Below are 23,570 nucleotides of genomic sequence, written 5' to 3'. Positions count from 1 at the left end.
TTTATGACATAAAACTTACTTAACTTCAGTGAGCCTTTGTTTCCTCACATGAAAAATGGAGATAGAACACAATTGTCAGGAGTTTAAGAACGAAATGAACTAAAATATATAAAAGTGCTATGTAAATAGTAAAATGAAGTAACTTGTTAGCACTTTGTTCTTGTTTATGCTTAGAACATAGCATTCTGGCCAGAGATCTTAAAACACATCCATCCGGTAAATTTACGTTTCTTTCTCTCTCTCTCTTCCTCTCTCTCTCCCTTGTTTGGTCGTTTGGAGGGAACAAGTTCAAATTATATTATAGTATTTACAGCCTTGCCAATATGACTTTTCCACTGGAAATTACGAAGGTGTTTCTTTTCTTTTTCTTTATTCTAGTCAACATTGAATAATCGGAAGCTCTTTTTCTTGCTTTTCATGTTGGCATCCATTGACTGATACCTAGTATTCTATGTAATTTGAAAGCCAGGTGGAATTGTAGAGAAAAAGGTAAGGAGAATAGATTGAAGAGAGAGAGAGAGAGTGTGGCACTTAAAAAATCATTTATGGGGATACTATTAACTACTTCTGAAAAATAAACCTATCTTATTTTTATTAATTTGGAATATTTCCCTTTAAGATCTTTGACTGTCATTGTTAGTAGCAGATGAGTAGAAAATTATTCTGAGTTTTCTATTTGTAGAAATAGAAATTAAATATAATCTTAAAAATAAATTTTAAAGCTTAGATACCTGAGGAGCAGTCTCAGGTGCAAAATTGTGCAACAAAACATTTTTATAATTTTTTTCATTCATGGGTGGTCATACAAATAGTGCTGATTTATTTTAAAGGTAATTATATCATTAAGGGCAGTTTGCTTTATACAGTGCAGGATTGAATTTGATTTTTCACACATCTAGAGAGCAAGCAATACAAATTGCTCTATTGGCTCTTTATTTGTTAATTGAGAGTTTTCTTAAAGAAGTTCCGATAAGATAGATAACTGTGTGGCATTATTGTTTCCTTGTTGAATATTCCAGATTGCTTGAGTTTCTCTTTTAAGAGAATATTTAGGTATTAGAGAGTAGTGGAATAAAAAACCATAGTACTGAAAGTACTTTAAAATCACTACTCTGATTTCTGGAAGACAAAACTGAAGTGCAGATTAAGCCCCCTTACCTGATTTTGATAAAAGATACTGGCTGGTTGGTAGTGGGAAAGCCAAGACTAGATAGAATACAGGTCTTCAAGTCTCCTGATTCTGAGTGTTTTAGTCCAGTGATCCTCCTACTCGGTTGCTTATACTTCTGAGGTGCATGAAAAGCTAGTTCATTGTGCTGTGTGTAGAAAACAGTAGAATTTCTGATCTTTTTCACTTCGATTTTTTTGTGTATATGTAGTATATACATAGTACTGGTGTGACAGTATATGTGCATTAATTTATATACATATATATGTGCCTACTGTTCAAGTTAGTTAAACTCAAAACATTAAAAAAGGGAAAAAATGTCATTTAGGAAGAAAAGTGGTATGACATCTTTGATCATCTTTTCTTCCCTGGTGAATATTATTTAACAGTAGCCTTGAACACTTACTGATTTTGAAATTGTTTACAATGAGTACTTTGAAAACTTACTTATAAAAGTAGAGTTTTTGGAGTAATTTTTTTAAAGTATATATGTAAAGGTATATATACTTACTTTCTGACTATTAAAATAATACATTGCATGCAATTTGGCAAAGATCATTTAGCAAAAATCAAAGAAGAAGATGGCACCATAAATCATGACCCAGTGATAATCGCTTTAAGTCACAAACATGCATGCACACCCAAAATTGGAATTATTCTGTATGTAATGACTTAAAATTTTTATTTTGAGAAATAAAAAGAAAAATTGAATAATATAACAGATAAATAACTAGATTTAAAAATTAACATTTTCTCCCTCCTTTTTCCCTTTCATTTCCCTTCTCCTTCTTCCTCTTACCATAAATTCTTTGATGAACATATTTCTTAGGGTAAAATGTTAAAAGTAAGTGTTTTTTTGTCAAAGTGTATGATACAGTATGTTTTACAATTGAGTAGCCATTTTTCTTGTACTTTAGCCACGACTCGGTATCATTAAACAAACCAACAAACCTTTGACAGTTTGATTGATAGGTTAAACATCTAAAATTTAACTTGAATTTCTTATATTACTAGTGAGATTGAATATTTCTTTTCCTCTTTTTTTGGCCACTGGTATTCTTTTTGTAAATTGCTAGTTTAAAAACTTTGATTATTTTTCCATCATAGTGTTGAGATGTTTTAATATGGAGTTATAAATATTCCTTATGCAGTTAAGATTTTAGTCCTTTGTATTGTAAAAATTTTTTTATCGTTTTTTATTTATGTTTTGTAGTTTGAATTTTTTTTTTTGAAAGATTTTATTGGGGAGTTGGGGGAGGGGAACAGACAAGTTGCTGCCCTTTTGTTCTTCAGTCTAGTTGTGGAAGGTATTGCTTCACTGGCCCATGTTGGTATTATCATTTTGCTCTTCCCGGGTAAGGCAGATTGGTCGTCAGCCTCTGGACGTCCGCTCATGGTGGCTCTTGACAGCTCACACTTGCTGCCAGCCGCTCATGCTGGCTGCCGGCTACACACGGTAGTCTATGGCAGCCCACTGCAGCAGGGGCTGCCGCCTACACCATTGCCGGTGACTCACAGCTGCGCGGTTCCAGGTCGAGCTGTCGTTCACCATCTTAGCTGTAGAGGGCAGTGTCACTGGCCCTCATGTGGGATCCGAACTGGGGCCCTGCTGCTCAGAGTTGGCGTCCCAAGCCAGCTCTTAACCAATGCGCCTCTCTGCCGGCCCTATAGTTTAAATTTTTAAGTAGTCTAAACTAATGTTTCTTGAAAGCTGGTCTGCAGTCGTAATTCTGATCCCTGATCAAGTTTTCACTAGCCTTTGTTGGGAATGTTAGCTTAAAGTGACTGGCTGCACATTCCTGTTTCTCATACTAACAGTCTTTGCCTTGATAATGTTTTTTTTTTTTTTTTGAGGCTTAGAAATTTCTTCTTTATTCTGAGAGTCAGATAAATATCCACGTATATTTTATTCTTGATGTGGAATTTTGGGAAGATAAAATGTTGAGAAAGGAAAGGATCTTTTCAAATAGTTAACCAATTAATTTTTTAAAACCTATCTAACCTTGAATCTTTCAGTTTGTCATCTCTATTTATCTCTCAGTGATTTGAAATGCTACCACTAACACTTAATTTTCTGGGGTCAGTAATTTGATGGGTTGTGTATTAAATTTGAGAGACAATATAAGGGTGGAAAAAACACTGAACTTGACTGTAGAGATACATATTTATTAGCTGTGTGACTTGAGGCAAATAATATTCCTTTAAGCCAATTTCTCGATTTTTTTAAAAGGGACCACCTTTGTATAATAAAAGACACTGCTTGTGTCACTGAATATTTTGCTATAGTCCTTAGTGCTGAGAGATCTCTCATCTACCACACCGTGGTGACTTTCCCAAAGGAGGATGGCTTGACCTTATTCTTCAGGAACCCATTCTGATACGTATTGGTCATTGCTGACTGTTCTAGATGGAGGTATTTAATAAGAGGTGAAGGAATTTGAGTGACACGGCAACCCTTTTTATTTCTACTAAATCTGCAATTACATTTATAGTGTACATCTACTGTTTCCTTTATTTAAACAAAACCCAAACCATAAAATGGTGCAATTTAGAACATGGTATTAGTAGGCCCTTTAGTTATTTATTGACTTAGAATATATAAATTATTATATGGTTCAAATATCAAAACTATATAAAGAGCACTCAAAATTCTTGCGTACATCTGTATTACTTTCACCCCATTCCCACCCTGCCCCTGTAGGTAGCTAGCTATTTCTATTTAATGTCTTGTTTCTCCTCTAGAGTTCTTTTTGCAAAAACAAACAAATATATGTATATTTGTATTTCTATATTATGTGTATGTTTATTTGATTTATTCACAAAAGGTAGCAAACTATTTTTTTTTCTTCTTTCACTTAACAGTATATCTTGGATATTAATCCATATTAATACATGGGGATCTTCCTCATTCTTTTTTATAGATGCTGGTATTTCATTGTGTGGATGTACCATAGTTTATTCAGTTAGCCTCTTTTGGTGCAGTTCAGATTGTTTTCAGTCTTTTGCTGTTACAAATAATGCCACGGTGAATATATTTTGAATATTTTGTTTAGTATTTGTGGAGTTGTAATTGTGGAGTTGCATCTTCAGGGTAGATTCTTAGAAGTGGGACTGGTAAATGTTTGTGTAATTTTGTTAGATATTGCAAAATTCCTCTCCATAGGTATTATATCATTTTGTATTTTTCATTAGCAGTGTATGAGAATGTAGAGAATGTCTGTTTCTCCACAGTCTCACCAACATTGTATGCTCAAAATTGAAGGTGTTAATTTATTTCTCTTTGAGGTAGGTTGAGCACTCTTTCACATGTTTAAAGTCATTTGCCTTAATTTTTCTGAGAATTGCCCATGTCTTTTGGGCATTTTCAATTTTTTTTTTGGGGGGTGTCTTTGCCTCCCCTTTTAAAGACCTCTTAATATACTAAAAAAATTGTTTTTGTTTTGTTTATTGCTGCTTTTTGCAATGCAAAGGTGTTTATTTTTATATAGTCAAATAAGAAAGGCTTTTCCTTCTTCCAGAGTCTAAAGGAAATCACCCATGTTTCTTCCTAGTATTTGTATGATTTCAGTTTTTACATTTGGATAACTGATCCATTTGGAGCTTACCCTAGTATAACTGTGAAGTATGGATTCAATTTTGTTTTCCCAAGTGTTTATCCAGTTGTTTCAATACCATTTATTAGTGTCTATCCTTTCCTCAAGTGATTTGAGCAATCACTTTATCATCTATCAAACTTTCTTATGTTGTAGGGTTCTATTTCTAGATCTTTTATTCCGTTCATCTGTCTATTCATGTACCAGTACCACAGACTTTTAGTTTTTGAAATAAACCTTAGTGATCTTTGAATATAAGAAAATGTTTATTTTATTAAAATGGAACACTACCCATAATACTAAGTAAGACACAAAATATGTAGAATCTTTCTTCGGGAGCAAGTATTTTGTCTCAAGGCAAATTTTAGATTCCTTAAAATGAAGCATTTAGAGGATAAAAAGCTTGGTGGAGAAGGTTCTGATATTCTGCCTCTCACTGTGCTGGCATATATAGTAGTTACCAGCCACATGTGGCTATTTAAATTAATTAAAATGGAAAATGAAAAATTCACTTCCTCAGTTGTGGTACATTTTAAGTGCTTAAGAGTCACATGTGACTAGTGACTGCTTTTTGCACAGTGAAGACATAGAACATTTCCATTATCACACAAAGTTCTATTGGGCAGCACTGCAGTCTAGAACTTGATTCATACTTAGGGCCTTTTCTAGCCTAGTGAGTTGATGGCAGATAAACAAGCAAAAATATGAAAGGAATGGAAGGTAATGGGAATAACGAATGGTTCAAAATGGAACAGCATGGTAAAGGTTGTATAAAAAAACAAAACATTTAAAAAGCCCCACAGAGGGAAAAAAAGAAAACATTGTTTAAGAGTCTGATTTTGTTTAAAGGGTTCTGGTTCTTAGGAGTTGAATGTAATCACCTTTGATTCAGGTACTTCATCAGCTTATTGGAGATTTACCTATATTGAATTTTATGTCAAGGTGATTTGCTTCAACTAAGATGTTTCTGGTTTTGAAATAATACTAGTCACAGAAGAAAAGGAAAAGTAGAGACGTATACACAGAAAACAAAACATAAAGATTTCTTAAAGAATATATAAAAAATCATGTCTTTTAATGAGTTTTAACAATTTAACACTATAAACAGCATCTGGTTCTTTAAAGTGCTAATCAGGTAATGTAGATACTTAGAAAATGCTTAAGATATGGAAAGATTTTCAAATATTTATTGAGCTAAGATAGGAAAAAATGAAGTGTTTCTTGAAGTATTAATGCCTTGAATAAGAAGTCAGCAAAATTTGAATAGAAATTCTATAAAAGATAAAATCAGGTAACTCCAAAGATTTCATCTCCGAGTTACCTCTGGAAGATCAAGGGCTAAATATGGATTGATTTTGGAAGTCTTACATTTTGGTGGATAAGATATAAGATATGGAGGCCCTTTAATAAACTAAGTATCCTACTTTTAATGGAAATTCCATGCAATTTTATTAAATCTATTTAAGTATCCCTAGCAGTTAGCAAAATGCCTGAAAACGTGCTAAGTAGCCAATGAATAGATTTTGAATGAAAGCATAAATCAGTTGAATTTGATATCATGGAACTAGTTACATAAAATTTAGATATAATCTAGTATAAAAATATACTGAATAAACTAAATTAGCTTTATTTACTTTTTTCTTTTTTTTTTTTTACTTGCTTTATTTTAACTGCAGCAAATCAGAAAAGGACAAGCCTTGAGAATTGAAACGCCTTCTGTGACATTTAGACAGGCAGCTTTGAGGAATATTTTGGGGAAATTTGTGAACTGTGGACTTTTTGCTTATTTGAGGGTGAGATTCACATGATTGGTGCTCTTTACCATATACCATAACTAAAATGTAGGTATAGTTATATGATACTATTCTTTTTTTAGACAAGCAACTAAGGTAAAGCCTGTCTATAAATCTTCATAATTTGTATTTCCACTAGTGGATTGTGTTAAACATCTTTTAGTTTATTTCATTAATTTAATTAAGACATTTTGTAAAAGCTTATATACAAGTTGTACTAAGCTGTGGGAACACAAATATGAATCTTTTTTTCTTGCCCTCAAGGATGTTACAATTTAATGGGGAACATGTGGCAGAAACATATTCTATCAACATGTACTTGTTATCAGAGATCAAGGTCCTTTTATCATCACTGGAAGGCATTCCAGATGTACGAACAAACAGTGCCACGTGGACATAGGCAAGGAAGCCAAGGATTTATTTTAAAAATGTACACACACATGCGCGTGCACGCACGCGCGCAGTGGGGGTGCCAAAAAAATGTATACAAGTGGACAATTTGATCACGTTGCTCAAGCAGTAGTTCAATGTAATCAAAAGTGTCTGGACACTGATGGACACTTTGAGCACCTATTGTAAATGTAGAAGTCAGACGTGACTTGTATTCATCTTTGGCTATCGGTATATATTGAGTACTACGATTTTAATACAGTTTTTCTTTCTTAAAATGTGTATACATTTTTTGGCACCGTGTGTGTGTGTCCAAAATGCAGGAGTGGACAGTCCCAGGAGGAGAGTGACTGTGCCCCAGAAAAAGAAAATTTAGGATTATGTTTGAATGAGGCATGAAGTATTCAGGGGTGGTGTTATAGGTCTCTGCTGTTGATGACCACTCCTGGAGGTGGGATTTCCTTGTAGGAACTGTTATGGTGACACAGAGGGTGGAGATTTTTCCCTGCCTACAGTGCTAATAGTGTTATAATCCATTACAGTTAGCTATAGTTGCACCTTATCTTAGGAATGATCCCATCTCCTTTCTTTTCTTTGTTTTCCCTTACATCCTCCTTTCCTTCCTCCCCCCTCTTTCCCTGTGTCTGTTCTTTCTGCCTACAGTGACATTATGATGGGGTTTAAAACGTACTACCCCAAAATATGGTGACTTGGCATATTGAATATTTTAAGCTAAAGGAATTTGAGAAATGGTGTGTGCAGGAAGGACTTTCTGACCTGCCCCTGAAACAGGTCATAGAACTCTCATGTGAGAAGTGTCCTCCCTGTATCCAGAGGACACGAGCATCCTTAGCTCCAAAGATGAAATGACACAGAGAGGAATCTGAACAACAGGCTTTGCTAATGAGGTTTCTTCTGTTTACTACACTTAGCTCATAGTCTTTATCCTATCTTACCTTTCCATGACTTTCTTCTGCTCTTCATTAAACCTAGCATAAGAACACTCTGTTCGATTTAATCGTTTGTTTGTTTTTTCAGGTCTTCATTTCCTTATGAAGGTCATGTAAAACTTAAATAAATTTGTATGCTTTCTCTTGTTAATCTGTCTTTTGTTATAGGGGTTCCAGTTGTTAACTTAGAAAGGTAAAGGAAAAATATATTTTTCCTCCCCTACAATAGGTGTTGGCCATAAAAACAAAAACAAAACTGAAACAGGGCCCGGTTGGGACCCCCACAGTAGAGGCCCTGCTGCGTCCCCAGCCTCACCTTTACTTGACCTACTTATAGCTTAATAATAGGTCATCTCCCTGTGACTTGAACGAATATTCCCTGTCCCACCCAGTTCCCCATTTAAAAAAATTGCCCTGAACTTATGATTAGTACCCTTAGGCTTATTGATCACAGTCTCAATGGTCTACCAGGCTATTTCCATCATTGTTCCCAGGTTGCTCATCTACCAGAGAATCGCGTGGCCAGAGGGAAGGCTCCATGCAGACCCCCAGAATCATCATGTAGCCACTGGAGGAATGCCCAGATTTTCCCTTAAATACCTCAAGCTGGATAGAGAATGGTAAGGCAGTTTTTGGAGGTGTTAACCCGTTGTCTTCTCAGACCACTGGTGCTCTGATAATAAGCACTTATTCTATGACCCAACTCCTGTGTCGGTTTATTGGCTGAGCGGCCCAGGCAGCACGAGCCCCAAACTTGTTTAGCCTCTGGTTTCAAAACTACACTTAAGCAGTAAAATTAAAGAAGGGAAAAAAATGTTGTAACAAAGCCATCTCCAAATACTTTATTTTAGACCCCTCACTCCCCCCATTATCATCATGAAAACAGCATGTGATGTATTCAAATAGTATATGCGATACAATGAAAAGTAATTCTCTCTCATTCCAAGCTTTCCTCAGAGGCAACTAGTCATAACTTTTATGTGATATTTCTAGACATTTTTAAAACATATACAAGCACAGGTGGGTATTTGCATGTACATATATATTTTTAAAATATTGGAGTACAGGGCCGGCTGAGTGGCTCAGTTGGTTAAGAGCTCGCTCAAGAGTTTGAGCTCTGAGTAACAGTGGTTCGAGTCAGCCCGAGCTGAGCAGCCGTGAGCTGCCAACAGGTGGCGGGATGGCTCAGCTAAAAAAAATAAAATAAAATTAAAATAAAATAAAATAAAATAAAATAAAATATTGGAGTACATAATGCATATTTGTATCTTGTTTTTTAGCTTACTATATCTTGGAATATTTTTCTTATCAGTATATATCTGTCTACCTCATTTTTACTGGTTGCATGATACTGTGCAGATTTTTAACCAGTTCATTTTTTGTGAATGTTTAGATTGGTTCTAGGTTTTTGCTATGATATAATGCTGTATATGTATCAAGGAGAGAAAAGCAATGTATGTGTTTTGTGTGTATGCTAGTGTTAGTGTAGTGGTATGTATAATTATAACAAGGGCTGAACAGAATCTTAAAACTTTTAGTGTAATGCATAGGTAGAATGTGTTGGACAATATGGCAGATACTACTCTAAGGTAGTTCCCATGATCCCTGGCTCCTGGTGTTCATGCCTTTGTATAATCCCCACTTCTTGAGTGAGCAGAATTTATGACTTCCTTCTAACCAAAAGAATATGTTAAAGTAATGGGATGTTACTTCCCTAATTACATAAAACTCCATTTTGCTAGCCTACTTGCTATCTCTTTGTCCTTGGCTTTGAATCCTATAGCCATAAGGAAACGAATTGTTACAATCTCAGTAAGCTTGGAAGTAGATCCTTCCCCAGTTGAGCCTCCAAATGAGGATCTAGTCATAGCTGACACCTTGATCATAGCTTTCCGGAATACCCAGCTAAACTATGTCAGATTCCTGACCCACAGAAACTGAGATGATACATGTGTGGTGTTGTAAGCTACTTGGTTTGTGATAATTTGTTACTGAGCAAGGAGGCTGTTATGTTCAAAAGAGAAAAATTTTTATTTTTATTAAAGATTTTATTGGGGAATTGGGGGAGGGAACAGCATTGGGGACTCAGGGAAGGGGAACAGACAAGTTGTTGTCCTTTTGTTTTTCAGTCTAGTTGTGGAGGACATCGCTTCACTGACTCATGTTGGTATTGTGATCATTGTGCTCTTCCCGGCTGAGGCAGATTGGTCACTGGCCATTAGATGGCTGCTCATGCTGGCTTGCCTGCCACACATGGTAGCTTAAGACAGCTCACTGCAGCCTACGCCACACCAGTGACTCATGGCAGCCCAGCTCCGGGTCGAGCTGTTCACCATCTTAGCTGTAGAGGGCGCAGCATCACTGGCCCATTTGGGATCCGAACCGGCAGCCCTGCTGCTCACAGCTTACGCTTCCAAGCCACCTTTTAACCAACGAGCCACTCGGCCGGCCCAAGAGAAAAAATTTTAAATTTAAGCTTCTTGGATACAGCAGGAATATTCTGATAAAAATAACTGAAGGAGTTTTTGCAGAGGTAGAAACTAGGATGATTGGTCTGCTCTTCCAGAGATTAAAATTTACTTTTAAGCTAACAGTGAAATAATTGTTTTATCTTAGTTACTGTAGGAATGACATAAGGTTTTGATTTAGCTCCTAACACTGTTACCAGCAGTTGTGTCCCAAGTACATGGCTTTTTGATGACCATGTAAAAGTTTAAGATATTTTTGATGTTGAGTAGAATGGCAGAGGGTCAAGTGTACCCTGGAGAAATTAGAAAAACTCAAAATGAGTAGAAATTCCATCCTTAATCATTCTTCCCCTGTTCCCTGTGTTGTGATTTTTTTTTTAACAACAAGGACATTGATACCATATTCATTTTGATTTTTAAAGATTTTATTGAGGAATTGGGAGAGGGGAACAGCGTTGGGGAATTGGGGAAGGGAAACAGACAAGTTGCTGTCCATTTGTTATTGAGTCTAGTTGTGGAGGACGTCGCTTCACTGGCCCATGTTGGTATTATCATTGCGCTCTTCCTGGCTGAGGCAGTCGCTCATCGGCTATAGGGTAGCCACTTACGGCGCTCATGGCAGCCCACTGCAGCAGGGGCTGCAGCCTACGCCATCGCCGGCGACTCATGGCAGCCCAGCTCCAGGTCGAGCTGTTGTTCATCATCGTAGCTGTAGAGGGCGAAGCGTCACTGGCCCATGTGGGATCCGAACCGGGGCCCTGCTGCTCAGAGCTGGCATCCCAAGCCAACTCCTAACCAATGCGCCACTCAGCCGGCCCCATATTCATTCTTTTATTCCAACCATCTAGCACATTTTAGGTGCTCAATAAACGTTGAGTGGCTATTTAGGAATTCTCATCTTCTGTGAGCTCAGAAGGCAAATAGAAAGTGATGAATGAGCTAATAAAATATTATGCAAGATTTACATTCAGTAGTCTACTAGAGAAAGTCAGTAATGTGCCTAGCACTATGTTACTGTTTAGGGTGTTCTGTCACGTTTATTTTTTACAACAATTTGATTGACGTGATTGTAGTAATAGATAAAATAATGGTAATGAGAACTGTGTTATTTTCTTTGTTTCACAATTAAGGAAATTGAGGTCTTGTAGGTTAAAAAGCGTGTACAATCATACAACTGGTTTTATATGATTCCAAAAACCTTTTTTCTTAGTTACTGTTGTGGTAGAAGTAGAAAAGTTCTCACCACTTTTCATTATCGAAAGTTAATGTATGTCATTTATAACAGTTGGAGGATACTTATTAAGTATACTTGGGTGGTAATGGGGGCAATATGATTTGGGGTTTTTGATCAAAAAGTGGTTTGTCATGCTAATATGTTTGATACTTATAAATAATAAACATCTCTGCTGATTTCTTTTTTCTTTAAAATTTTCTTTTTAAATTTATGTGTAATAAAATTCTCTTTCTGGTGTATAGTTCTATGAGTTCTGACAAAGGCATACGCTGCCACAATCCAGATACAGAATAGTCCATGATTCCCCCCGCAACTCCCCAAAGTTACCTTGTGCTATCTCTGTGTAGTAACCCCAGCCCCAATCCCTGGCTGCTCTGTTCTCTATTCCTACAGTTTTGTCTTTCTGAGAGAGTTATAGAGTAGAATCATATGGTATGCAACCTTTGAGTCTGGCGTCTTTCACTTATAATGCTTTTGAGATGGTGTCTTGCTGTGTGTATCAGTAGTGACTCCAGTTACTTAGATGTTGTGATTATTATTAGATGCTGTCCCATCTGTGTCTGCATATCTATTTATTTTTCTTAAATCTTTCTATTTGATGGATTGGGTAATTTTTGTTGATCTATTTTCAAGTTCCCCCATTTTTTTTTTTTTGTCATTCATCTCCTGTTGTGCCCATCTCATGAATTTTTCATTTTAGTATTGTTCTTTTCAGTTAGAGCTGAATTACTATGTTTTTGATAGTTTTCACTTCTCTATTGAGATTTCCTTTCTGCCACTGTTTTTTTTATCTTTGTTCTCTGAATATACTTTCCTTTGATTGTTTGAATATATTTATAAGGTGTGCTTTGAAGTCTTTGTTAAACCCTACATCTGGATCCACTTGGAGTCAATATCTATCTATGGACTACCCTTTCACTGTCTTGTTTCTTTGCATCTCTCATAATTTTTGGTTGAAACCTAGACATTGTAGAGTTACTATGAGGATTTTTTTTTTTCCTTAGTGGATCATTAACTTGCCTGGGCTCAAATTGCAAAACTTTGTTTTCCCCACAGTGTATATGGCAGCTGATAATCTATCTGCTCAGTTTGTCTTCCAGCTACTTGTTTTTTAGCTTGGTCTCCTGGGGAATAGGTGGGGGGAGGGATGTCCTGCACCTGTGTGATTTGGTGGTCAGCCAAAAATTTAGGCAGAGATTACACTCATATTTTGGAACTCATCCTCTACTTCTGGGAATTCCCTCCTAATTTCTAGCTCTTTGGCCAGTGGTGGTATCTGTCCTCTTACACTTAAGTCAGTAACGGCTTTAACTTTCTGGTGCTTGGAGAATGAACTCAATTAAAAGAGCATCAAACTCGTAGATCTTATACTACCTTTCAAGGGTAAATTCCTCTGTAGTCTACTATAGAGCTACCTGGGGTCCCCCATGTATGTGTATAGTTTAGCTGAGCAAAGTTTATGCTCAGATTTTGGCTCTCACCTCTGTGGTTCTTTCGCTCCCAGTATATCTGCCTTAAATTTCCAGCTGCACTTCCAGCTTGAAACTATTTTCTTAACGACTTTGAGCTGTGTGGCTGCCTGATTTCCTTCACCATATTTGTAGGGAATGGGGAGGGCACTCAACATAAAAACTTCAAACTGAACTCATGTTCTGCCCACTTCCAGTTGTAGTTTTTCAAGAGCGAGCTTTTCTTTGATTACTGCATGCTTTGGGACATTTTCCAGTGCTTTTAAAACAGGTGTGTGTGTGTGTGTGTGTGTGTGTGTGTGTGTGTTTACATTTTATTTAGATTTGTTGTTTAGGTGATTGTTATCTGAAGGGGACTTGTATGATCACTTCACTTGGCTGCATTTGCAAGAGGTTTCTTTTCACCCCTCTGGTTTTCTTTTCTCTTAAAACTTGTTTCTACCTGTTCCCTTTCACTCATGATTATCTGCGGTAGTATTCATCTCTCCAGGTTTTCCAATTCTTAATGTAGCCAGAAATGACTTATCAATTTAAGGATTTTTCCTACACATAGAGTGGGTTAGCTACCAATCATGCGGAAATTATAAACACTTTGTAGAACTTTTTCAAAACTTTGATTGTGGTTATATTTATATCATATTTTGTGCCTTTCAGGGTGGTATGGTCTCTTTTATTCCTAAGGTGGGAGGCTGATCAAATGATCCCTTATCAATTTCTGTCCCTTCAGAAATTTTTCATCTAGGTCCCTCTGAAGGCCTTCTGTATAGTTAGTACAGAATTAAATGTGTGAAATCAGGTGTTTGCTCTTTCCTTGGCCAATCTCAAGGGATTCATTTGCTCTGTTGGGCTCCTTCACCTCCTTTTGGTCTTTTCCACATAGGAAAGTTTGCCTAAGGACATTTTACTAGCTCGGCGCTTTCTTGGCTACCTCTTGGTCAGCCTCTACCACCCACACCTCTGGATACTTGGCTTTCTATGCAGCTGACGGCAATCCTTGGCTCTTGGCCCTGGTATCATCATGTGATTCTGTTATCTTCACTGTTTTCCCTCTCACCTCTACGAATCAGGGTACAAAGCAAAAATAGTGTTCAGCATTTGTTTTGCAGCAAGCCGTTAATAGAGGCAGCATGCATCTCTAAAAGTGAGATTGGGACTGCCAGCCTCCTTCTCCAGGAACTACATACACCCAGTCAGCATCTCAGCACCAAGCCCCATGGCTTTGAACTGTGCCTGTGAGCATCTGTGCTTTGTTTATTTTGTGCATCTGTTAGCAAGATGTGTCCCAAGGTATCAGAAAAGTCTAAGAGAGCTTGAAAGGGTGTTATGCTTCGTGTAAAACCAAAAGCATATTTGGTGTGATTTGGTAGGTTATTTTTGGGCCTGGGCATGTTGAAAACTTTTTTACATATAAATTAATGGTAATTACTTCTTCACTTTATGAAAGATTTTGTGGATGAAAAAGGGGCCACATACTAAACCTGACAAGCTCAGGAGAGGCCCACATGGTGGGCCTAACACACTCAGACCAAAAGTTACCACACAGGCTGGTCTGAATGTGAAAATTCCTAACTAAAAGCAGGTCATGGTGGGTAGTCATGTCCTAGGCCTGTAATTGCCAAAGGTCAGTTTTTACCTTTGAAATTGTCTATTGTCTTTGTGCATCTGAGATAGCATACCTTTGAAATGTCAGAGTAATTTTCTGTTCCAGACTCCTCGAAGGCACAATTGCCAGCACCAGAGCATGAGACCACATTGTTATCTTGCCGCCCACATACTGTACCAGCTCTATGTACTGTAAATATTAAATGTCCTGTGCCCACCAATGTATCAGTAAAAGAAGTATGTATCTCTTCGTTTTGATTTTTACCCCCATCTTCCTAATCTACCAACAGTGAATTTCATATAACCCTCTTTATGTCTCATTTGATTCTAATGTATAAATTAAGTTGCATAACTGCCATTCTCAGGAGCATTTTCTCAGTTCGTTGAGATTTCGCTTCCCGGGACTTGTAGTCAGTGTGGCTCAAACAAACTCTTATAAGACTTTTTCTTAGGCTCGAATTCTTTCCTGGACAGTTTCATAGGACCGCTGTACTCTTGGATAGTGGAGGAGCCTTGTATATCAACTTCCTAGTGCCTTGGTACATAGTAAGGACAGAATAAATTGTCTGGGTATCCTATTAGGTTGTTTTACCTTTGTGTGGATCGTTGTTATTAATCAATACGACTTGGAATTAGTGTCCCAGGGAACACTTATTTATGTTATTGTAGCCATGAGGTGTCTGTCCCCCTTCCTTTTTTTTTTATTTTAAATTCGTAATATCAAAGAGAAGGGGAAGAGTAATTGAGTCACCTTTTTCCCAGTTGACGTTTGGCAGTCTCCTGAATACATGTTCCTAGTCAACAGGCCCAGTTGTTCCAGCCTCTGTAAAGATTATTTCTAGATTATTTGGAATTTAAATAATTTTTATCATGCCTAAAAATAGTAATAATGGACTGTGACATTTTCTAAGAAATTTGTTTCCAGTAGTCTAGTAATTCTTTGTTGATTACAAGATCCAAACAATAATAAACTTTAGTTTGCCTGATGTGAAGTAGACATTGGGGGATCCAAGTGTCACATTTTTTTGGTGAGGAGTTTAAACAGAGGAAGTGGTGAGCCATTAAAAATTTTTAGAAAGATCATTGTGATTACAGCAGAGCAAATATGAAATTGAATGGTGGTAAAGAGGTTAACCAAGAGGCTTAATGATAGGTGTTAAGGGTTTTAAATGAAGGCAGTAGCCTTATGAATGAAAAAGGAGAGAAGGCGTCAGAAGAAAATTTTGAAGTAGACTTGATATAGGGAAATGAGAAGTCAAGGATGACTTCAAAGTAGGGTAACAGTGCAAGAACTATCCAGGTAGGAGAGCGAGACGGTGAAGTGGCATATGGAGTCATTGGCAATCTGTTTTTCCCTTACTGGAGTGAGTTTTTGAGAACAGGACCAATGTCCGACTTGCTTCAGTTCAGCATCTTGTAAATTGCTTGGCATATTGTAGTGGGTGTTCAATAATGCTTGAATAAATGAATGAATGAAATAAGATAAACATGATGTCACCTATTATGGCAGAGAGAATGGTTAAAATAGAAGAAATCATTAAACTTTTCAAAATAATATATAATGTGTGATTTGCCTTTTATGTATTTGTAGTTTTAGATATAGCTTATTGATAACATTTAAAATACACTAACATGTACAGGCAAACGCAGGCATATTTTTTCCAGCTATCGCAGACTTCAATTTCACTTGTTTTTATGCTCGTATCCCTGACTATTGAGAGTGAGGAGTGGGGAGAAATCTTTCACATGGTGAACAAGTTTTATTGACAAATGAGATGTAAATATGATTTTCCAGTTGACTTTTTTGGTAGCCTTCATCTGAACATTCTTTACTTTCTTGTGGCTGGCTATAAAATACATGCTTGTTCATTCCAGAAAGATTGATTAGGAAGACAGGCATTCTGTTATTTCCTTGCTGCTGAGATATGTGCCACCCACTGTAAAATGGTGGAAAATGTGAATGTATTCTTTTAGTCACTGCGACCCAAGGTTTAGGACATCTTCCCTCAATGGACATTTGTAGCTATCCTGTTCACAGGGGTGTGTCTTGTAGTTAAGTTAGGAGGAGATAAAATGCTCTTGTAAAGAAATGTTAAGGCCTGAAATAGCATTATAGGAAGCCCTAAGGAGAAAATGCTCAAGATCTCATTCTACAGATGCTGCTAAGCCTCCCTACACCTTTCTGTTTCCTTCTTATCAATTTTCCCCTACTGTTGTTTTTACCTCTTGTCTCTCTTGCTCTGTGACCCTTTTTTTCTGTCTGATTTCCTCCTCCTTTGCCTCTCTTTGTTCTCTCACCCTTCTCTTCTGCTTCATCTCTGCAGTACAGAAAACTAGCTATAAGATCAAATTGAAGTTTTAAGTTTCCTTTTTAGTAAATACATTTTTATTTTTATAAGTAAATACTCAAATGAGATTGACTTTTTTTGTTTTCAAAATAATTTTATAGTTTTTATGTTCATCTAATATGTGATTGATTTTCAGTCATGCAGTGATCCTTAAGGAAACAGGTTTCCTTTTCCAGTAACATTCAGTAAATAAACTGTGACATTTGCTTAGGAATTTGAATTAGCCATTGTGCAATTCCCCCTCCCTTTTCTATTATTTTTATTTCACTCATTGGTCTACCTACTTATTTACATATTTATTATATTAAAATGTTTATTATAAGATTTTCAATTGTTTTTGGAAAGAAAGTACTAAGTAACTATGAGGAAAAAAGTACAAAATAGCAAAATAGTTTCTCTGAAACGAGTTCTTGATGAGTTCTGAAACAGACTTACCGTTTTCATGAGTTTATCTTTCACATTTTTTTGTGAAATTGTGCTGGAATACCTTATAAAATTCAGTAAGATATACTATTTTCCCAGTTCTGTGTTCACTTTGTCATTTATGTACAACTCCCCCTCATTTCTATCAAATCCAGCTTGGAAAAGTTTATAGAAAGTATACAGGAGTGGGTATCCGGAAACCTGGGTTCTAGTCCAACTTAATACAACTTTGTTCAAATTGTTTAACTTCGTTTGATTTTTCTTTTGGTGTTTGCAATCTCTAAAAGTCCAATCTGACCTGCTATTTCCAAACAAAATACTCCAGTCTGAATATTTTTCAAGATCAAGACTTTATTCTGTATCATAAATTCTTGTTTTTTATAATCTTGCCATTTGTAAGCCCTGTTTCTTGAGGCAATGGTACTAAATTTCTAAGACTGTTTTTTATTCTGTACATGGGGGTTATAATGCCTACCTTGTAAGATGATTGTGAAGATTAAATTGGAGAGTGAATATACTTTAAAATGTTTAGTCTGAGTATTCTGTAAAGTTATTGAGTTTCCTTATAGTTTCATATGACTTATAGAAATGTCACAAACCTCACATATGAAAAGGCATAAAGTATTTGAATCATATTGATAAACTATTTTTGAGGTAATTGCACTGTAAGACAACATCTGGATGTTTACGTACTTTTATTTTTGAGCAAATATTTAATTACTACTATTCAAGGTCTTTAACTGGTTAAAGAAACAACAACATTGTTATTTGTTCTTGATGAATGCTTTGTTAAACATAAACTTTTAGTAATTAAGAAACATATTTCAAGTGAAATTTTGTCTGAAAGAATCATCCTGTGGAATTCTTTTTGCCCTTGTTGGCACTATATTAATGTTTGGAAACATGAGGTACCCAGATGGCAGTTAAGTTTATTTACTAAATATAAATAGCATGTTTTTAAACTGCTGCATAAGGGTAGAAAATTTAATAGAAGAATCAAATGAAAAGTACCTAAAAAGACTTTGTGTTTATTTTAATCTAATTTTTGGCATTTTGTGTGCCCAGTATTTTATAACCCTGCTCATCACTTTGAAAAAAATGTCACAATAATATCAGAAAATATATAAACTTCTGTGACTATTTTATCCTGCATGGAATAGACTTAAAGGTCAACACTACTCTTTTATGTAGGTTATGGGTGCTACATGTGTGCTTTCAGAGCAGTAGTGTGAGGATGGCAGGACGGCCTCATCCTTATGACAGTAACTCCAGCGATCCAGAGAATTGGGATCGGAAATTGCATAGTAGACCTCGTAAACTTTATAAACATTCAAGGTAGGTAGAAAATACGTATTTCACATTTCAAAGCTCTGATAAAATTGATTTTTATAAAGAACCAAACTGCATTTGGTTGTGGCAAGTCTTGTCAGAGGATGGGGGCTGGTTTACAAAATACTTTGAATGTTTGCATTTCTCCTTAAATAACTTTGAGAAACATTTCTTTCCTTTTATTTTCTTGTATTTATTTGAGTTATTGCTTCTGTTTCTAAATAATGTTAAAAACTCCTTAGTTAACCCTATGAATAAGTGCAATAATTAATTTAATTGGGAACTTGGGCAAAATAGGTTTGTTCTTTGTAATTAAAACCCTTTTAGGAATTTATTTCGTTTTCTAAATACATTGTATATAGATTATACATGAGATAATTTATCATGTATAAATGTCAGTCTTTGCCTCTATACATTTTTAACTATGTGAATTTACATCGTGTTGTCATCCTGATCCTAATGGGACATCAGTCTTTCTGCAGTGACTGCTGGTTCGTTTAAAGTTCGATGCATTAAATAATATTCATTTCAAAAATTTCAGCCCATTTATATATTATGTTTAAAGCTTTCATTTTGTGCTGTGTGAGTTAATAAGGAACAACTGATTTAGAATACTTTATGATCTGAATTTTAAGATGATAATTGGCAGGTCATAAACCCCCTGTTATAGACATGTAAGCATTTTTCATACAGTATTATGGTTTATGAATATTTACTTAGGGGATATTATTGAACATTTAACTTACTTGAATGTAGAATTTTACTGATAACTAATATTTTTCTTGAAAAAATAAATTATGATATTGAAACCCTTTTTTGTAATTTTAAAGAAATAATTCGGGTACTTTTAAACTGTATGCCATAAGAAAATATGAGTGACTAGTACTGTTTAATATTTAAGTCTCCTGACATCTTGTCTGGCTTTATTGTGGACTTTTAATGTGGTGAGGTCTAAACTGAAAATGTTAAGCTGACTTTATTAATTTATAATTACACACCAGTGGTATGAGTGTTTTTTGGTTTGCCATGCGGATGTGTGTATGTGTGTGTGTGTGTCCCCTTCAGCTGGTAGCTCTAGTTCTTTTTCTCTCTCCTGCTTCCATGGATAATTATTTTGTCTTTTAGATTAAAAACAGATTGGTTTTATCTCACTAAGCATGGGGCTACATTTATATCTGCTAGGTTGTATACATATTTTCAGATGAATTATATGTTATCCTTCCTAGTTCTTAATATTTTTCTGCTGATGTACAATAGTGCATTATATGTGAAGTGGTGACAGTGAAAATAAGCTATTTGCTTTATAAAAACTACATGCATACAAAAGAACTAACAGTACTTTTTTCATTGCTATTGTTTCATTTCAGTAACACATATCATAGCTCTACTTGTTGTCTATAGCATCAGTACCTTTTTGGTGCTCTTTTTAGGTAGACTGCTGCAATATTCATTGTTTTAAGTAAAAAATATTTAAGAGAAATAGAAAATAAATACCACCAACACATTGATGTTTTTTTTTAAGAAAATATCATGAAATCCTTAAAGTTTATTTTAACCTCATTTGTGGAATAAATGCCCAAGGGAAAACAGCTTACTTTTAGAGACCCCTTGTCGTATGTACTTAGGAACATATTTAGGATACTTTAAAAATATATAGTTTCACTTTTTAAAAGTTTTTTTTAATTGATAGTAAATTAATTAAGAGGTTTCAAAAACTAACAGTAATCAGCAAATATTGTTGAGAACCGGCGCTCAGTTCAGGAAAGTGAGAAATTTGTCAGGGTACCATCATGGGATGCTTTCATATCTACGTGTGGAACAATTAGAGGACAGTAGGGCATAAACTGTGTAGTGAGTTGTAGTAAAATAAGAGTTCAGAGAAAGAATCAGTGTTGATTTGAGTAGGTGAAAATGAGACTTGAGCTAATCCGTGGATGATGAGGTGGATGGAGGGCATTCTTGCCAGGGACCTGGTAGAGATTATCTTGACTGGGTTTGAAGATGGAGCTTTGTGAATAGTATTAATTGTCTCCATTTGACAGATGAAAACAGTGAGGTCAATAAACTTGCCCAAGGACATCCGACTTGTAAATGGCAGATTTATAAACACGTTTCTTATTATTTTTATTTTTAAACTTTTAAATAACTTATGGTACATTTTAAATACATATAAAGTAGAGAGAACAGGTATAATGAATGCCTGTATATCCGTCACCCAGCTTTAAGTTATCAATTTATGACTGATTTTGTTTCACCTATGCTTCTACCTACTCTCATCCTTTTTTGTTTGTTTGTTTGTTTTGTTTTTGTATCTTGTGTATTTTATTTTGGGATATTTGAGGGAAAGAAAACCAGACTAAACACTGGCTTCAGTTAAGGGTTTTTTAAGAAGTCCACAGGTAGGCAATGCCTGATGTAGATTTAATGGCTTGAGGATGTTGGAGTCAAAAATCTCATTTTCTTGGCTTTTCCTCGTGGTCACAAGATGGCTTACTATAGCTTCTGCCATTATGCCCACCTTCCAGACAAGGAGGAAGAGGAAGATAGAAGGGGACAGTGGGAAAGGGGTTTTATTTATATCAGGAAATTACGTTTCTCAGTAATTCCCACAAGGCATCTGTTTATAAATCATTGGCTAAAACTATGTCATACAGTCATCTCTGACTAAGGGGGCTGAGAACTATTGGTAGGCACATTGCCATCTCTCGCAGAATTGGGAATTAAAATTTACAAGAAGTAAATATCTCAGTCTGTTTGGTATACTGTTATAACAATATACCATAGCCTGGGTGGCTTATAAAACAACAGAAATTTATTTCATATGGTTATGGAGGCTGGGAAGTCCAAAGTCAAGGTGCTGGCATGTTTTGTATCTGGTACGGGCTCGCCTCTGGTTCAGACAGCCCTCTTTCTGCCGTGTCTTCACATGGCTAGGGGGTTTCTCTGGGGTCTCTTTCATTAAGGCACTAATCTCATTCAGGAGGGCTCTGCCCCCCTGAACTATTACCTCATCTCTGAATACCATCATTTGGGGGAATACATTTCAACATATGAATTTTGGGGGGACATAAACATTCAGTCTTTAGCAGTAAAGAAATAAGAATTATTGATTCAATTTTTGTAGATAATCTAAAAAGTTGCCTTGTTTAAATTTATTTGTTCTGTTCATATTTTAGAATAGCCTGCTTTTTTTCTGTCTTTTTTCTTTGATTTTTTTCCCCTCTACCTTTCCTTACTGGCAAAGATAAAAATAAATTTCTTGAATTATAACAGTAACAGTAACTGTTTTATGTGTGCTTACCATTTAGGTTTGAGAGCTTGGTGGGCATTGCCTTATGCTTTCTCTTTCATCTAATAAAACTTTAAGGTACTTTCTTTTCTGAACTTCATTTTGAATGTAGATTTGATATGTGTGACGCTGTGATATATAAAAGACAAGACTGAAGCTGACCTGGACGGGGATGGACTTCAGGGTGCCTAGGATTTCTCTGCAGTGCATACAAATGAATTAGATAGTTAAAAAGTCACTGAACTTTGTTTCTTTTTGAGTAGTTTTATAGTTAATACCTGTACAGAGGGATTTGGTTGCTTGCTGAGAGGTTAAAGATCATTTTAGTTGAAGTATATTTGGCCTGAATTATGACAACTTTCTTTAAATTATAAATTAGAGTTTTTGCTATTTTAAAAGGAAAAAGCACTTTTTCTGTATAATTAACATTAAAATGCCTAGATTGACGATATGCTAAAAGCTCTTGACTATATGAATTGGATCGAACCTGACTATTTAAAACTCAGATCTGCAGTCTGCTCAGGTTACTAAAGATAAATGCATCATACATTCAGTAAGACTTTGCCGCAAGGTTTCATTTCCACGTAGAAGTACGCATGCTCGTTTCTTCTGAGACTGCATGAAGATTGAGCTTTCTAGTTTCCTTTTTAAGTCACTCTGTAGTTCCAGTAGCAATTTAGAAATGGAAGTTTCATGGCTTTAAAGAGTAGTTCTTGAGTAGATTCTTAAAGTACAAATAACACTTTCTCTTTGGTTTTAAAGAGAAGCTTTACTGCCCAGAATGGGTACACAGTAAAATATTGAAAGGAAACAAGAAAACTCCATCCTAGTTTTGTAAATCTGGCAAGCTGGCAGAGCTAGATTTAGCTTTACAGATGGCATTTGGCAACATATCTCATATCACTATGCTCTCATCTCCTGAGTTTTCTTCAGCCTGTCTATCAATCACAGTAGCCAATCACTGCACAGAGATGGGGAAGTGGGATGATCACAGCTCACACGATGCTGTTTGGTTAGAAACGTCAGTGCTGCACAACCCACGGCTGAGTCAGTGTCTGTGAGAAAATGAACTGAATTAATATATGGAGGGGGTTGTATCTCTGAACATTTAAAGCCTTAATAACCACAATAGCTTTATTACACAGTAGAGGGAAGAAAGCCAAAGGATGTCTGGACAGGTGAGGTAGGGGGAGACTAGAATTTTCTGATTATTCAGAGGAATCTTGAAGATGATGGAAATATCAGATGTGCTAAAGTTTCCTAGTAATGCCCAAGGATGCTGACCTGGCTTTCAGTGCTGCATTGTTTGAAAAAGCAGAGTCCCTTTATACTCTGATTTCAAAATTTTTTTCTTGTTTTTGTGTGTCTACCTTGGCATATACTAAAGTAAGGTGTGTATTCATTTATTACCTGATATTGCTGGGTTATAATTCTATACATGTATGAATATGAGAGAGATTGAGAGATGTTTGGCCTTTGTTTCATTATGCTCATTTGCATTGTGGCTGTAAAGA

General features: G+C 35.9%; 1 protein-coding gene across 8 annotated transcripts in view; it reads left to right on the top strand.

Annotated features, from left to right (window-relative positions):
* Positions 1–23,570, top strand: part of BTBD10 (BTB domain containing 10) — a 69,766-nt gene that overhangs the window by 5,114 nt on the left and 41,082 nt on the right. For 2 of the 8 annotated variants that reach the window (XM_019652843.1, XM_019652846.1), the window contains exon 2: positions 8,389–8,514. The exons of 2 other annotated variants lie outside the window; for them this stretch is intronic. In XM_019652843.1, coding sequence (XP_019508388.1) covers positions 8,471–8,514 — 44 coding nt within the window. In that variant the 5' untranslated portion in view covers positions 8,389–8,470. Of the gene's footprint in view, positions 1–8,388; positions 8,515–18,629; positions 18,774–23,053; positions 23,448–23,570 lie in introns of those variants that run through there. 4 more of the 8 variants (XM_019652840.1, XM_019652842.1, XM_019652841.1 and 1 more) reach the window with 4 other exon arrangements.

The sequence above is a fragment of the Hipposideros armiger genome, unplaced genomic scaffold, assembly GCF_001890085.2.
Source record: "Hipposideros armiger isolate ML-2016 unplaced genomic scaffold, ASM189008v1 scaffold_188, whole genome shotgun sequence".
In the NCBI taxonomy this organism is placed as follows: domain Eukaryota; kingdom Metazoa; phylum Chordata; class Mammalia; order Chiroptera; family Hipposideridae; genus Hipposideros; species Hipposideros armiger.
The sequence above is the reverse complement of the archived record's forward strand: the minus strand, read 5'-3'. Positions and strand labels throughout refer to the sequence as shown.